Genomic DNA, 14,542 nt, shown 5'->3' on the forward strand with positions numbered 1-14,542 from the left:
ACAAAACTTGTGATTAAGGAGTAGAAGAGCAATATGTTAGATGGAAATCTTTTAAGTATTCCTTTCACTTTACTTTGAAGTTTATAAACTGAGAACCAATGACATGTTCTATTTAACAGTATTCCTTCATCAAGGGTAGTCTATCAGTAATCTATGCTGTTAACTACCATTTCTTTCTAGGTTCAATTTAAGGCAGCAATATGAAAGAAGAGATACGTGTTTTTATAAATAAATAACAGATATCAGCCTTGTAGCTTTCACAAAAGAAAAACTGGAAACTACTAACCTCAAGTATCTTAAGTTAGTCCAATAAATTCTGTTTATAAAAGTAGTCAAATTGAAGGTTTAGAAAATCTTTTTTTTTTAATCTTAATGTGTTAAGTAACAGTTAACCTATTTCATGAATAATGAAACTCTAATAATAATAAACTTGACTATACAAAAAATACTTTTTATAATGGTGGCTGTGACAGGCACTCTTGTGTTAAGGCATCTTATAAAGGTTTTTCTCTACTCAAGCATCAATAGACAAGTGATCTTATAAGGAATCATAAGGCTAGCTCCCTACCTCTACCACCAATTATATTAAGGAATACACACACACACACACACACACACACACACACACACACACAAATGCCTTTGGAGGAACAATCAGGAAACCATAGAAGAGAACAAGCAGAAAAATAAACAAATGACAAACTGTAATGGCTAGGGATTCCTTACTTTATTTAAATAAATATTAAATAACTACCCACTATGTTCCAGGTCCCTCTATCCTCAAGGAGAGTTCACACATTTTGGATGATAGATACTGGAAGAAATGCACTGCAAAATACCTGGAATTTCCCCAAAGATGGACCAGATAGATGGTCATTATATTAGAGTGAATACAACTAGAGACAAGAAATATGATTAAACTGACAATGGTTATTGTAGGAATAAGGTCAAATTGAAATTCTTAGCAGGACAATAATAGACCAAGATAATATTGTAAATATGACTAGGAGAGATGTTCAATTTACACATTTCAGAAAAGAAAACAAAATTACAGACTCAATCATCATATCTCTGACAAAAGAGACCTTATGAGATAGAAAAACCATGCTTTTAACAAAAGGAAATATTTGGAATTTGAAAAGAATTCCTTTAGAAACAAGCTAATAAAAATCTAGGCTTGATTATAGCCCACTGGGTCAGTGAAGGACCATAATACTCATATTTTGAAGACATTTTCAAATTAGAACTACTGTTACATGTGTACAGTTTATTCAAGACTGTCAGGTACATAGTAAACAAATTGAGTCCGTACTTAAAACATCTACTGTCTCTAGAAGTTTAGAAATAACCACTGTATATTAAATGTTGAGGTAGTAAAATATATTTTAATAATAAAATATAAGCGATATCTCACATATAAGATAATAATACTTAATAAAATATTTGTAAATATCTCTTTGCTAAAATTCCTATGAAATATTGTCTTTTGGGAATAGAACTGTTAAGCCACCATTCTGAGCAATGTAGTACTGTCCGCACTTGTTCAATGATGTGGAGGAGGTAGGAGGGAAGCAATTGCAAAAGGTAGTATGTTAATGTGTTCATACTTGAACATTTTTAGATATCAGTTTTCTGTTTTGTGCATTTTGTTTTGCTCTATATATAGTACATATAATGGACAAATGAGTCCCAGTTTTGAAACATCTCGTCTCTAGATATTAAAGAGGTTGCCATATATGACCAAGCAGTTAGTAAAATTAATATATTTTGTACATTTTGTGTTGAAATTCATAGGAAAATTTGTACTCTATAAATGACTTCTGGATATGAATTTGTTCAGCCATCTGTAAATATTACATATGCCTATACTTGTCCACTGGAATGAAAGTAGAAAGAAAGAAGTGAGGAGGGAAAGGTTCAAGGAAAAAATGGTTGTATTAGAAGATAACCTCATATTATAACCATTGCCATATGTTCAGTTTTACTTACCAGTGCTACGTGCATAGTAGACAAGTTCTTTTGTAAAATATCTAGTTCTAGATATTTAGAAGTGCTTGATATATTTAAAAGTAGAATAAAACTTTTTTGTTAATAGCTTTGAAAAACTGATAGGAAATACTATATTTGGAATTGTTAAATCACCTCTCAACAGTTAAAAAAACTTACGCTAGACTATTTCTGCAAAATAGTGTTTGTTTAAAAAAAACAGCATCTCAGGGTAAAAAAAATAAATCAAGATGCAGAAAAATATAGTTAATAAAAGTATTATTTTTTTAAAAAGCCTATGCTTAAAAACATTAATCACTGTTTTCATAGCAGAAGGAAAAAATGACTTTTTAATTAACACAGTCAAGAAATTTTAATAAAGCCAAATTTTAAGTAAAGCTGGCAGCCAAATAGCTTCCCTTTCAAAGGAATAGGAGAAAGCTGACATGATGACAAGATGCAGCTGGGCTAAATGAACCAGTTTTCAAATTAATCCAAAGATAATTAAATACTAACTATTCTCAAAATAATGTCGTCAAAGGGGTTAAGTGTACTATAATCTTCCCGAGGGGGAAAAAAAAACTGTTTGGCTTGGGGTATTACTTTGTTTTCAATATTTCTCTGATCATTTGACAAGAAACCAAGAGAACTGGTGAAGGTAAAAGGTCAAAGACCATATCTTTCCTAGGTGATCTACAACTTTAGACACCAAGCAACAAATGAAGGTTCTGAACTCTTAATTCTAGGAGAAAATAAGGATTAGAGCTTAGGACAACTAGACCCTGGAACTGCTAACCCCAAAACCAAAGAAGAATCATTCTTAATCTCCAAAACTAAGCTCAAGTAAAGTAGCTCCATGACTAGTTTTTAGGCAGATATATCTATATATGTCTATATATCTATAGAGATATATAGACATATATATATATAGAGAGAGAGAGATATGGATATATCAAAAATCAACAAGCTATGACCTGTGGGTTAAATCCATTTGGCTGTTTTTATAAATAAAGTTTCACTGAAACAGTCATATTTATGTACTATCTGTGGCTACTTTCACCCTATAATGGCAGAGTGAGTAGTTGCAACAAAAAACATGACCCCAAAAACTTAAGAAGAAAAAAAACTCTTACCTCTTACAAAAAAAATTTGCTAACTACTGATTTAGAAGGAAAGAATACCTATCAATCACTTTTTTATTGCATATATTTAGGGCATATAACAAGATGTTTTGATTTTTTGAAGGGCATCCAGAAGGGTAGTATACTTAATAATTCAACCAAAGGAGCCCAACTCTAATATTCTTTCCTCTAATTTCTAAAAAAGATGCTTTTTGCCACCCTGATGCAAGAACCACCTGAAAGGATCTATATATGACTTGGCAGATCAAGAGTCTACTAATCACTCTTCAATGCTCTTTAGTAAGTCATTCAAATTTAGTGTCAGACATGAGATTGCAACCACCCTACAGATTCATAATAGTTCTGCTTCTCTGCATGCACATGCAATAAATAAATAGCCCCAGGCTGTCAAATAAGATATAAACATTCTGCTGTGCCACAATCTTTTAGGGAGCAAACAATTGCCTTTTAGCTAAAGGATAATAAATAAGGATTTTTCTATCAAACCAAGTACACTGAATATAAGTACACCTAGCTTACATTATCTCTAGTAATGTACCCTGAATGTAAGTGCACCTATCTTACACATACCTCTCCTTCATTAACAAACTGACAATGGTTAGTGAAGGAAAGCGGATATAAAATAGTTTTGTGGAAGGTATTACACCTTTCTAGATGGCTCCCAAAGAGAAACTAGTGGGAATAAACACAGAGAAATCCATCTGAAGATGTTATGAAAAATAAGATGCCTTGTTAGTGTGCTGTTCTAGTCAGAAGAGATGAGGTCTAAGATGGAGTTTGCAATGAGAGGGAATCTTAACAAATTCGTACACTCAAAAGAATACTCATTGGAATTAAAGTCTTGACTTCAATTTTCACATCAAAAGTTCCTTTCTCAGGCAACCAGGGGGAATGAGAGGTCATCTGCCACAGAGAAACAAGGACTGGGCATGGGACATAAACTTTCTAAATTTCTCCAAGTCGGGGAAGAGGATAAGAACCACTATGAACTCTGTAAGAAAGGGAGAAGGAGTAATTCATTTTCTACCCAGGATTTATTTAGCACCCACATACAAGGCAGTGAGGAAAAGGTACTAAACAAACCAGACCAAAAAAAAATGCTGTCCTCATAGAGTATACATTTAGTGGGAACAAGGAGGATAAAATACACAGTACTGTTGTCCATCAGTATTTGAGAGTTTGTTCCAGAATATCTAAGGTTATCAAAATCTACACATGCTCAAATCCCTTATATAAAATGGAACATTATCTGCATGTGACCTACATATATCCTCTTGTATACTTTAAACCATCTCTAGATTACTTATAATTTCTAAGACAACATAAAATATACATAATGTTCCTAATACACTGTAGGTATCACACAATATTATTTAGAGATTAATGTCAAGAAAAGTCTCTAGACATTTAGTACTGTTTTAATTTTTTCCCTGAATGCTTTTAACCCACAGTTAGTTTAATCTGCAGATAGAGAGGGCTGACTGTACATTATAAGGTCATAATTGTTAAGAAGAAAAATGATCAGGGAACAACAGGGAGTATTGACAGGGGTAGTCAAGAAAGGCTTGAAGAGCTGCTGTTTTGAGTGCATCTAGTCTATATACTTGATGGGTTAGAGCAAAGAGGCAGCCCAAGAAATCAAACCGTTTATACTCATGGAATATCCACATATGTCATGAACTTATGGTGATAATTGTCACATTTGTTCTTCACAGACAGTAACATATCCTGCTCTCTATGAGAGCAAATTAGAAGAAAAGTAATGTACATTTTCCAGTTAGATAAAAGCACACCTTCAAGCAAATCCCTTTGAAATGTTGCCCAAAATAACAAAGGAATAAAAAGGTATAAATTCATGAGGACCAAAAAAAAAAAAAAAAAACCCAGAAGAAATAAAAATGTCAACAGTGAAAACAAAGGACTGAGAAGCTTACATATCACAGTATTTTTATGGAGGGAATACTATCTTAAGTACACGACAAGATACAGGAAAGACAAATAATGCAACAGTACTAACAAGCTTCTCAAAAGAGATTTTAAAAACTACTGTAGGGAAAATGTAGAGCTTACCCTAGAAAGAAAAGAACAATTATAGGAGAACTTTTAAAAATGAATCATTGCCAAACAGGTAAGCAAGAGTCCTGCCACTCTAGAAGACCACTCATCCTGATGTTAAATCAACACAGAGCAGAAGTAGCAAAGAAAGTAGAACTGCCAGAACTAGACGTATTTCAAAGAAAAAGATAAACTTAAAGTTGCCTTACCTTCTACACTTTTTTGGTTACCAAAAGCCAAACCAAAGAACAAGGAAGACTGTAATAAGTATAATTTTATTTGAGTGCTTACAGAAAGCATTGGAGGAAGGGGATATGAATTAAACCACCAGCTTTCTTAATCACATATAAATTGCAAAAACAAAGAACCACCAAGAAGCTGGGGGAAAGCATTCTACAAGATAAAAATCAATGAGCAGGAAATAAGACTCCTCTTGCAGGTCTCAAAAATCTAACAGAGCATAGTGTTGCAAAATCTTCCCTAAACAACACAACACCTAGGAAATAATCGCAGAAAATCTTTCTGCTCTCAGAAAATCAAGATTACCCTATTTTTCTATGATTCATTCAACCTTTTTATAGAAATTAACCCTCCAAATGCTCAATGCAAATAAATAATGCTATAGAAATGTTACTTAAAAGGGAGGGAGAATAACACAGCTCTTATCTATTACACTTTCACACATTCTGCAAGAGGCTGTTATAAAGATAATGTGCATCAAAGTCTCCTTAAAGAGATTTTTAAAAATCAAGTCCAAAAGAACCAATAGATGCCCAGGTTTCAGGAATGCACTGAAGATTTATTAAAGTTTTCACATTTATTTTCTGCCCTCTATAAGATGATTGAGAAATACTTAAGAATACAGACATGCTAGAAAGAACAAGAACTAATATAAACACATAAGTAACAGGTAACAAAAAGATTTTTCAGGAATACCATGTTAAATTTTATAATTACTGATAAAATACTAAAAGTATAAGCTAGACACTTCTTATTTCTTAAATAAAAATAATTACATGTAATACAAGCCTTTTATCTTTATAATTATATGTAATATAAGCCTTTTATCTTTATGGATATTATTCACCGGGTGAAAAAATACGTAACATATAGAGTGTATATATCTTACCTATTAAAGATTTGATATTTTCTAAGATTAAATCACTAGTAATATTTCCAGATAAATCTTGCCCCAATTCAGCAATCAGCTTGGCATAACCTTCATTTTCTTCTCTTAACAAATTGAATTTTTGTTGCTTATAACTGAAATCAGAGAAATATCATTAAAGAGAAAAATTGAATTTCAATTAACAAGCTTGTACAGAATAGTATATTCTTCTCATTGAATATCTCTAAGTTAAAACAATCATAAAAATGGCTATTGATAGACAGTTAACCTCATTGTGTCTCTTTTAGTATAGAAAGCAACAGTAGTTCATAAAAGAACCCTAACATTACTTACATGGGGAATACCAGTAACAAAAGGAAAGAATATTACTAATACCAAGGAACAATAACAAACCATTATTTCCATTATTGATATAGAATATGGTCATAGCTATGAAATTATTTTATTGCTAATAATACAAAGCATTGAGTATTATTTTAACTTTATAATGGACAAAATTAACATTGGTTTCACACATGTAAAACCCACTGCCGACTCAATTATCTTAGGCTACTTTTAGAAGGCAAAAAACACAAGACCCAGGCTAATCACAAAAAAAATTCTTCAAAGTACACTTAGAAACTGCTAGTATTTAAAATGAGAAAGCACATTCAGCTATTTGATCTGCAACATAAGATATATATACTTACAAAAGTTTTGTCTTGATTTTAACAGACTTTTGATTGAATTGCTGTGATTGTTTGATAAGCCCTAATGATTCCAATGTTTCTGGATCCAGGCGTTCCTTTAGAACTGTGTCTGAAACTAAATACTGTATTAAAAAATAATTAAAGAACTTTTATTCTTTAGCATTCCAACGATGCATCCACAATCTTAAATATATTAAAAAAACTTTTTTACAAGAATACAAAAAACACAAATTATAATTTGCAAAAAGGCTTGGAAAGCCTAGTAAACAAAAATGACTACAAGTAATGAAATATATAGTATACAGCTCTTTCCAAAAATTTACTTAAAAATTATAAGCATGCTATACACTGCCATCAAACAATAAGAACTACAGATGAAATTCTCATTGAGTCTGTCTTAACTGAATTTTCATTTAAGATAATACAGTACGTACTTTGGCCTCCTCTAGTTTCTACTGTAAGTCAAATTCCAACAGCAAAGACAGGATATTCTTCAAGGTCAGAGTAATGGCATTCCTACTTGGTTCCTAGACAATGATTATAACAAGTTCTAGAATTTATTATTTTTAAACTACCTCCATCTTGTCCTTGCCTAATAAAGAGTTTATGAAAAAATTCAGTTTAAAAGCTATCTACAACCATTTCAACTTACTTTATTTATAAATGCTTACCTTTTTCTTTGTTAGGAACTTACTAGGTCAGGAATATCACTGAAACGTTTTTCTTATACAGTTTAAATGATTTGGTAACAAGCTTATGTCATAGAAACAGCATGTCTAATTTCATGAAACACTCAATTCCAAAACCCAAATCTCACCTTATATTGAAGTCCATAGCATGTCAATATTCTTGTCCATTAACGTAACTGTGATTATAACTTTTAAATGAAAAATTTAGAAAAGGAACATATTTTTTTTTAAACTTACCAAACATGCTAATACCAACTGTGTAAAATAGTCTCTCTTGCTTTTTTCTTCTAAACAATTTGTCTCAATATCTATAATGATGAAAAAGAAAGATTAAAAATTTGACTAGACTTCCTTAGCACTAAAATAAATTGCTCATTTTTTAATGACTAATTTTATTTTTGAAATTTTTTTTAGATGTTGGTGGACCTTTATTTTATTCATTTATTTATATGTGGTGCTGAGAATCAAACCCAGTACTTCACACATGCTAGGCAAATTCTCTACCACTGAGCCACAACTCCAGCCCCAAGACTAGCTGATTTTAAAATGCTTCATTCTGAATTTGGGAAAATTTAGAATCATAGTAACATGAGATATCTTTCATATGTATATGAATGCTTTAATTTCTCCTGATATTAGAGAGTGACCCTATCACCTATGATATATCCATAAAAATAGTAAGTTGGTCACACAGGAACAACCTGCTCTGGCATTAGAAGCAACATAGCTTAAAAAATATATACTGTTTTCACAGCTGGGCACAGTGGAACATACCTGTAATCCCAACAACTCAAAGAGGCTAAGGCAGGAGGATTGCAAATTTAAGGCTAACCTCAGCAATTTAGCAAGTCTCTAAGCACCTTAGGGAGACCCTGCCTCAAAATGAAAAGGGTGAGATCAGTAGTAAAGCACCACTGGGTTCAATCTCCAGTCCCAAAAAATAACAATAATACTATTCTTAAAAAAGTGAAATATTCAAGTTTAATTATCACTTCTTGGAAACACTAACAAAGGGATGATTTCCTTTATTGCAAAGTTGAACTGGGTAATGACAAAATATCTTTTAACTCAAAGATCCTCTAACTCTCAAACCTCTGACAATGGCCACCTTGCTCAAGCTAACATATTCTAAGTTACCTGGCCACCAACATTTTGAAAAGACAATACTAAAAGATACTTAACATCTTATTTTGAATGACAATTCTAGTCACTAAATTAAAAATTATTCATATTTTCTTTCTACTGAAATATTTAAAATCAGGACCTCCCTGAGTTTCAACAAATTATTCAGAAAGCTTGTCAAGCTAGTTCTGGATCTGAGATGTGCAGAAATAAAACAATTGGTGGTAAATGCCAAGCATCAAAAATTCCAACCAGGATTGGCAGAAAGGCACACAAGGCTGATTTCAGGATTATTGCTCTAACTGATTTGATAACTTAGAATATTAAAAAGGCACCAATTTTAGTGAAGTAATAAAAATTGATCTCTATGTGGTCTCCCAAAACAACAGAAGTACTTTTACAGCTTTGCTTAGTTTACTTTCTATTGTCAAGACCGAAAATCAAAAGAAAGGGGGATTTATCATCAAACATAACCATATTTTTCTGGCCCTTTTTCATCTTTCCTTCTTCAAGAGTTGCCATTTCTCCATATCCTGGCCACTACAACTAAGTACAAAGCCAACTCAAGTGTATTAAGGAAATGTTAAGGGTTGGGGATATGGCTCAGTGGTATAAACACTTGTCCAGCATGTGTAAGGCCTTGTGTGCACTCTGTTGCACCAAAGGGGGGGGGGTGGGGTTAGGGTGTAATCTATGCATGCAAAATGCAATACAATCTCCAATTTCTCATTAAGACTTTTTAGTTTGTTTTTATCTCTCATCAGGGACTCACTTTTCTCACATTATTAATCTGTTCTTCTGGTTCCTCCTTAATCTAGAACTTTAAGGATACTGACCTGAAAGGGCTGAAGCTAATCTGCAATCATTCTTTGAACCAATAACTACTTATCCTCCAGGGCCCTAAAGTCCATAATATTCACCCCCCCAAGGTCCTTAAGATCAGAGAACCTATGAACAGATTCATTTTCTTCAAGTCAAGGCTACTCTCCTCTCAGCCACCTAACATGATGATTATGATATCATTATCTCAAGTTCTGATCATATGAGCAAATGCTTAACAGGACCACAGTAAATTTTCAGTAAGTTCTTTTTAATTTCCCCTTCAATTTTAATAAAAAGCCCAACCATTTCCAACTCTTGTCCTCAGTATCTCAGAGGTCACATCAGCACATCAAGTTACAACAGAGTCCTGCTTTCAGGTTACTACAGCTCTCACACTCCCTTCACCTCACATGCAAGTTATTATGTGAACCTGGAAATTACAGCACCCTTATAACTCTTAACATATTAGAAAGACAACATAGAAAAATCACTTCTCTGAACCTTATTTTCCTCATCTACATACCTACCTTACAAAAGATGCTATGAGGATTAAAATTAAATTAAATGGTTAATACAATACCTAAAACATACAAGATGCTCCAAAAATAGCACCTACATCATCAGCATCATCGTTATCATCATCGTCATTACAGATAGCTCACATTCTTATTCCTATTCTCCTACCTTGGTCTGGGGTCACCCTTGGATTGTATTTTATTTTCTGCCAAGGGTTGGGGTGGGTGAGTGAGGGGGCAGGTGAGGGAAATTCTCTTTCCAACTGTGCCATCCTAATCTTGCTTGTAAAAATGGGCTGGATAAGCTAAAAGAAATTTCCCAAGAGAACCAAACATCATCTTAATGAATTCATGTTACCAATAAAAAGCAATGACTTGGGCTGGGGTTGTGGCTCAGCAGTAGAACACTCGCCTAGCACATGCAAGGCACTGGGTTCAATCCTCAGCACCACGTAAAAAAATAAATAAAATGAAGGTATTGTGTCCAACTACAATTTCATATATATATATATATATATATATATATATATATGCAATGACTTGTAACAATAATTCATATCACTTTAAATAACTATAAAGAGAAACTAAATGCTAATAAAGTTAATAAAGACATTACTAGAACAAGTAAGCTGATAATTGATTCCGAACTATGCTCTTGATTTTTTTGTTTGTTTTGGTGTGGTGGTGGTATTGGAGATTGAGCCCAAGGGGCATTCTGCCAATGAACTACAGTCCCACCCTCTTTTATCTTTTATATTTTGAGACAAGGTCTAAATTGCTAGGGCTGGCCTCAAACTTTTAATCCTCCTGGCCTCGGTCTCCTGAGTAGCTGGGATTTCAGCATGGCACCACGATGACCAGACACCTAACACTATTATTAAGGAACAACAGCTTTCACAAAACATCACCTACAAATCAGTCTTTCAGTCTTACAAATATATTGTAAAAAAAAAATCAAAATTGAAACTTGTTTCATATTATACTTCCTTATAAACTAACAAAATATCTTTAGTACCTATTTTAAAAATTAAGTTTCAAAGGTTTTCTATTTGGCATCAATCAATCAATCCACCTGAGAGCAGGAACATGTACTTTATCTTCCAAAAAGGACAGTTTTGAGATTGAAAGAGGGCACTATCGATAATCATACCAGGAAAAATAAAACTAAAACACATGGTCGCCCCATGTTCTTTTCATTTATCACTCACAGTCCACATATAATTTGACCTGTTCCCAACATAACCACTATTATGAAATTTGAAACATCTCAAAGGATCAAGCACAGACATTTATATATTTGTTGAAATCAAATTCTGGACTCTCAGTGAAACATTTAATTTACCTAATTCTAGGGATTAAGATTAATGAGCTAAAATATTCATTACAGTTTGACAAACTCTCAGAGGATATCTTGTTTTACAGTGATTATCATAATGTCTAGAAATGTTTCCATTTGATTCAAAGTTTTAGGAAAGCACAAAAGTGATGGGGGAAACAGTGTTCAAAGTTATTTTATTGTGAATCTAAAATTAGAAAAAAAAATTGTAATCCACACTATTTTTTAAGTCTGTGCTTCCCATAGAGGGACACTACTTTTTGTTCTAAGTCAAAGAAATATTCCTTTTTTATCCTGCATGAATTCTTATTTATTCTGGACAAATAAAGAAGTTGCCATTTCCAAAGCAGGTTACTCATCCTCAAAAGCACTTTTGGATACTTAGGCTCTTTTTGCTCGTTCTAAAACTAAGAAGAATTAAAAGAGTTCAACAACAAAGTAAATATCTTGAATGTCCTAAGATTTTGACATCATTCACTGAAAACCTATTTGGCATAAATCAATTAAGTGACATTAATTATTTGGTTACTAACCTTTCAATAACTGAGAAGCTAAATGTTGGAAAACTTGGCTGTTTTTACTTGAAATAATTTAGCTTAAATTTATATGAATATATGTCAAACACTCAAAAATTTTGGATTATATTTTAAAACTATAAAGTGATTGTACCAACATTTGTCTCAAAATACTATATTCTCTACAAAGTAAAAAAATTGCTTTAGATTTGTAGAAACTTTTGCACACTTGTAAAATCTTTATTTTGAAAAAAACATTTTATTTAACATTAATTTATCAAACAACATACATTACAGGTGAAATAAAGATTTTATACCTACCTAATATGCAGAATACATCAGCAAGAATGGAAGGCATATCCTCACGAAATTCCTAATTTTAAAAATATATTTACAATAAATACCAGAATAATACACAACAAGTATTATGGTCTCAGAATAGCAGTACTCTTCAGTTAAACTCAAAAACTAACAAAATCCCAACATCACTAGGATAAAATTCTTCACATTTCACAAATACAAAGAAAATAGGGAGAGAGAGAGAGGTAATGGTTAGATAAAAATGTTTAAATGTCTACCATGAAATAATCTGTTAAAAACAGATATGGGGGGATGGGGCTGTGGCTCAGCAGTAGAGCTCACCAAGCACGTGCAAGATGCTGGGTTCGATCCTCAGTACCATATAAAAATAAATAAATAAAATAAAGGTATTGTGTCCAACTACAACCTAAAAAAATATTTTAAAAAAGATACCTGAACAAGTACCTCAGGTAAGCAATGAAATTTAGAGTACCTCATACCTACCTAAAGCAGAACTGTTAAGAATGATACATTTTTTTATCCAAACTTTAAATGTTGTTGTGCTCATGCCTGAGTCAACACTTGATCTATGCAAAAATCATAGTGATTCAAGCTGGCTCAATGGCACACACCTGTAATCCCAGCAGCTCAGGAAGCTGAGGCAGGAGGATTACAAGTTCAAAGCCAGCCTCAGCAACTACGAGGCACTAAGCAACTCTGTGAGACCCTGTCTCTAAATAAAATACAAAGTAGGGCTAGGGATGTAGCTCAGTGGTTAAATGCCCCTGAGTTCAATCCCCAGTATGAAAAGAAAAAAAAAATCATAGTGATTCAGAACATCAAAAAATCTAAAAACAATATAAAACTAATTAACAGAACTCAAAATTCTCTGAAGATGAAAATAATTATCAAAAACTATTTTTCTTTATACACTCAAATCCTCTGCTTCTGAATGAAAACATCAGCATTATTCTGTATTTGTCTCCTGACTTCCTACTCCCATGCTCAATTTTAGAACCATTTGCCAACCAAGGACCATGGTTCAATTATAGTTTGCTAGCACTACAGTAACTCCAAAATTAGCATATTTTCAGACACTATAAGAATGAAATTCTAAAGAAAACCAAGCAACTGCAAGGAGACACACAAAATACATTTCTGTGGCTAAGACACTGGACCCTGTGTAGTGCTATGAGAGCCAGGACAAAGACAATCAGCTCTAAAAGTATATACAAAGATATCACTAAATAATCAAAAAGAAAGGAGACACTAAGTCCAAGCACACATACATAACACTTACTTGCAAGTAAATGGGAAAATAGTTATATTCCATAAACACACTAAAACTTATGTCAATGCCCAATTTACAGAATGATATCACCTTCATGGTCAACCCAATTCAGTGAAGTTTCTCAAGGGCTATGAATTCTTAACTATATTTATTTGATTGCCAAGTACTAAGGCTACCTGAAGACCAAAAATGAATCAATGCAAGAATTTTCAAACATGGAATGTTGGTTGTTTAAAAACAATACCATTCCAGCTGGGTGAGGTAGCACACATCTGTAATCCCAGTTAATCAGGAGGCTGAGGCAAGAGGACTACAAGTTCAAAGCCAGCCTTAGCAATTTAGCAAGGCCCTGTCTCAAAATAAAATTTTAAAAGGGGGGGGGGTGCTAGGGATGTTGCTCAGTGGAGGAGCACTTATCTAGCATGCACAAAGCCCTGGGTTCAGCCTCTAGTATGGCAAAATAAAAAAGCAAGAGACCATTCCAACATAGATTCTGCAGGTATCAGCTAACAGAAAAAGGCTTCAGAAGCTTAAATCAACACAACAAGTGAAATTCAACTGAGACAAAAAGCCCCAGATTCCCAACTCAATATAAAAGCTGTTCTGAACTGGACAAGTATTTTTATTTGTAAAAGTCTAAAAATCAACCTAAGTAGCAACAGACTAACATGCCAATTGTAAAACTTGAATCATAGCTATTGGTTCAATAAACCCCTCTTATACTTTGATAGCCAATCTTCCAGTTCAAATACAAACTATCATGTAAAGCATCTGGTTTGAATCTTTTTTTGTTTTTGTTTTGTTGGTTGTAGATGGACACAGTACTTTATTTTACTTATTCAATTTTTTATGTGGTGCTGAGGATCGAACTCAGTACCTCACATGTGCTAGGCAAGCACCCTATCACTGATTCACAATCCCAGCCCATTCTGGTCTAAATCTAACTTTAAT

The 14,542-nt window shown here is 33.0% G+C and overlaps 1 protein-coding gene across 8 annotated transcripts in view; it reads right to left on the reverse strand.

The window, feature by feature from the left end:
- The window catches only part of Thoc2 (THO complex subunit 2), a 118,099-nt gene that overhangs the window by 74,927 nt on the left and 28,630 nt on the right, over positions 1–14,542 (reverse strand). For all 8 annotated transcript variants that reach the window (XM_077107399.1, XM_077107395.1, XM_077107398.1 and 5 more), the window contains exons 4-7: positions 12,322–12,373; positions 7,928–7,998; positions 7,002–7,123; positions 6,313–6,446 (exon numbers count right to left, since the gene is read on the reverse strand). In XM_077107399.1, the coding sequence (XP_076963514.1) occupies positions 6,313–6,446; positions 7,002–7,123; positions 7,928–7,998; positions 12,322–12,373 (379 nt within the window). The remainder of the gene's footprint in view (positions 1–6,312; positions 6,447–7,001; positions 7,124–7,927; positions 7,999–12,321; positions 12,374–14,542) is intronic.

This window comes from Callospermophilus lateralis, chromosome X (assembly GCF_048772815.1).
Source record: "Callospermophilus lateralis isolate mCalLat2 chromosome X, mCalLat2.hap1, whole genome shotgun sequence".
Lineage (NCBI taxonomy): Eukaryota > Metazoa > Chordata > Mammalia > Rodentia > Sciuridae > Callospermophilus > Callospermophilus lateralis.